The following is a 2907-nucleotide window of genomic DNA, read 5'->3' on the forward strand; positions in this document are numbered from 1 at the left end:
TGTTGACCAGGATGGTCTCGATCTCTTGACCTCGTGATCCACCCGCCTCGGCCTCCCAAAGTGCTGGGATTACAGGCTTGAGCCACCGCGCCTGGCCCAGTTTTGAAATGTTTTAAGGACAGTCTTAGGTTGATGTTCAGCCAATAGCTAGAATCTTGGGTCCAAATTTCATGGCAACAAAGGGGGGTCAGCTGCCTGGGAATTATCATTGAAACAAGAGGATTGATAAGATTGCCATGGAAGAATTAAAAATGAAGAGGGCTGTTACTAAGGCTATAACTCAAATGTGTTTTCTGAATGTCCATGCCATTATTCCTGGATAAAGCTTTTCTCCAAATTCTTAGCTGGTCTCCTAGACAGACCTAAAAGCATTGCAGTGTGTTCCCAACCAGAAATAGGGTACAGCCAGCATCCTGGATTGGTGGAAGGATGGCACATGAATTGGGCAGAAACAGTGACATTTCGCTGAATGAGCACATTAAATAGGTGAATTATTTCGCTTCCCACCAACAGAACCACATATACACAACCACATTCCTTTGTCTTTCTCAGGTATGTATTGCAGGATGGGAGCCCATATATGCGGTCCATGAAACAGATTTCAAAGGAAAAGCTTAAAGCAAGGCGGAACAGAACTGCATTTGAAGAAGTGGAAGAAGACCTGAGGCTCTCCCTTCACCTCCAGGATCAGGATTCTGTCAAAGATGCAGTGCCAGATCAACAGTTAGATTTTAAGCAGCTCCTGGCCCGCTATAGAGGTAACATGCCTCCTGGGGGAATATTATAATTATGCCAAAGATTTCTAATACTCTTTCCTACCATGATTTGGAAGAAGAAAAGTATGACACTTGTTTCATAGTTACATTGCCTTTAATTCATCAGAGCAAACTTAAACTTAGAAAAACCATTCAGAGGCTGGGCGCGGTGGCTCACGCCTGTAATCCCAGCACTTTGGGAGGCCGAGGTGGGCAGATCACCTGAGGTCAGGAGTTCAAGACCAGCCTGACCAACATGGAGAAACACCATCTCTACTTTAAAAAAAAACAAAAGACAGAAAAATGGTTCAGATACATATTTAGAATACAATTGTTACTATATTTGCCAATGGTTTTTTTTCTAATTATAGAAGAAATATGTGCTCATTAAAGAAAAATTATGAGATAGTAAAATATAAGTTATATTCTTGTGCATTTTGTAGCTTTTTATTTTGATGTAATTTCAAATTTACAGCAAAGTTTGCAAGACTAAACAATGAACTCTCATATATCCTTTACCCCAGTTCACCAGGTGTTAATGTTTTGCTTCATTTTTGGCTTTACCATTTGCTCTGGGTGCATGTATTTTTTTTTTTTTTTTTTATTTTTTTTTTTTTTTTTTTTTTTTTTTTTTTTTTTTTTTTTTTTTTTTTTTTTTTTTTTTTTTTTTTTTTTCTGAATCTCCTGAGAGTAAGTTGCAGATATGATACCCTTTTACCCTTAATACTTTAGTATGTCTTTCCTAAAAACAAGGACATTCTCTTATATAACCATAGTACAGTGATCAAAATGAAGACATTTAACTTTGATACAATTATTTAATTCACAATGTATACTCGGATTTGAATAATTATCTTAACAATATTTATTTTTGCTATTTTTTCCTGATTCAGGATCCTATCATGGATCATATATTACATTCAGCCATGTGTTCTTAGTCTCCTTTGATCTAGAACAGCTCCTCGCCCTTTGTCTTTTAGTGACCTTGACATTTTTAAAGATTATTTTGTACAATGTCCATCCATTTGGGTTTGATGTTCCCCCATAATTAAATTTAGGTTATACATTTTTGGCTGGAGCACCACAAAAACAATCTGGATTTCTTGATGCATCATATCAAAAGGCACCTGGGCCCACGGTGTTGGCTTGTCCCATTATTGGCAATGCTAACTTGCTCACTTGGAAAAGATAATGTTTGTTAGGTTTCTCCCCTGGGTAATTGCTATTTCTTTTGTAGTTAATAAGTCACTTGTGAAGTGATATTTGAGATTATTTTAAAATCCTTTAATGTCCCACTAGTTTTAGCATTATTCTTGGGCTTTTAAAATAACATCTTTTGAGGCCTACCCTGTGCTGAGCTTTTTGTTTGTTGTTAGATACTTCCTCCTGCCAGAATCTAGCCAGCTACCCTTTGTTTCTATGTGGTTTTCTATCCATATGAGCTAAACTAAACCCATAGAAACCCAGGATTACTACTTTTGCCTTCTTCCTTGAAGCCTGGACTAGAAGCAGGTCTCAGCTGCCCTTCTTTCTCCTTTTCCCTAGACTGTCACCCCTGTTCCTCTTAGTTCTTCCCAAAAAAAGTGTGTTTATATCTCATAAGAGCTTCCAACCCCTGTTACTGCTTCATAGGATAAGAAGCAAGTGAATTTTCCTTTTTCTCTATCTACCAAAGATAGTTCCCATTCCTGGATGGGGAATGGTAATCACCAAGGAATTAAGACATTAGCCATTGTTCTGTTGTTTAGGAAGATAAGCATAATTCCCAAATATTTTATTTCATCTTCCTAAAATTCTGAGATGTAAAGCTAAGAGAATGGACTGTATTTTATAGACCTGGGTTCAACTCCCAAGGCTCTCATAAAACCAGCTAATTATCTTGAGCAAGTTCTTTATCCTCTCTGTGCCTCAGTTTCCTTATCTATAAAGTGGAGTCATTTAGAGGAATGTAATACAAACCCACAAGGATAGTGCCCAGCTAGTAAGTACAGATCTGTGATTCTAATTAAAATATGTCTGACTCAAAAATTTGTGCTTTATTTGTACATCATACTAACTGATAATTCCCATTTCCTTATTCTATTAAACTGTGGAACAAGAAAATTCCTTTCCAGCTGGGCACAGTGGCTCACACCTATAATCCCAACACTTC

General features: G+C 37.3%; 1 protein-coding gene across 4 annotated transcripts in view; it reads left to right on the forward strand.

Annotated features, from left to right (window-relative positions):
- Positions 1-2907, forward strand: part of DHX57 (DExH-box helicase 57) — a 77334-nt gene that overhangs the window by 29405 nt on the left and 45022 nt on the right. For all 4 annotated transcript variants that reach the window (XM_017515317.2, XM_017515315.2, XM_037733799.1 and 1 more), the window contains exon 12: positions 553-758. In XM_017515317.2, the coding sequence (XP_017370806.1) occupies positions 553-758 (206 nt within the window). The remainder of the gene's footprint in view (positions 1-552; positions 759-2907) is intronic.

Source organism: Cebus imitator, unplaced genomic scaffold, assembly GCF_001604975.1.
Source record: "Cebus imitator isolate Cc_AM_T3 unplaced genomic scaffold, Cebus_imitator-1.0 Scaffold547, whole genome shotgun sequence".
In the NCBI taxonomy this organism is placed as follows: Eukaryota; Metazoa; Chordata; class Mammalia; order Primates; family Cebidae; genus Cebus; species Cebus imitator.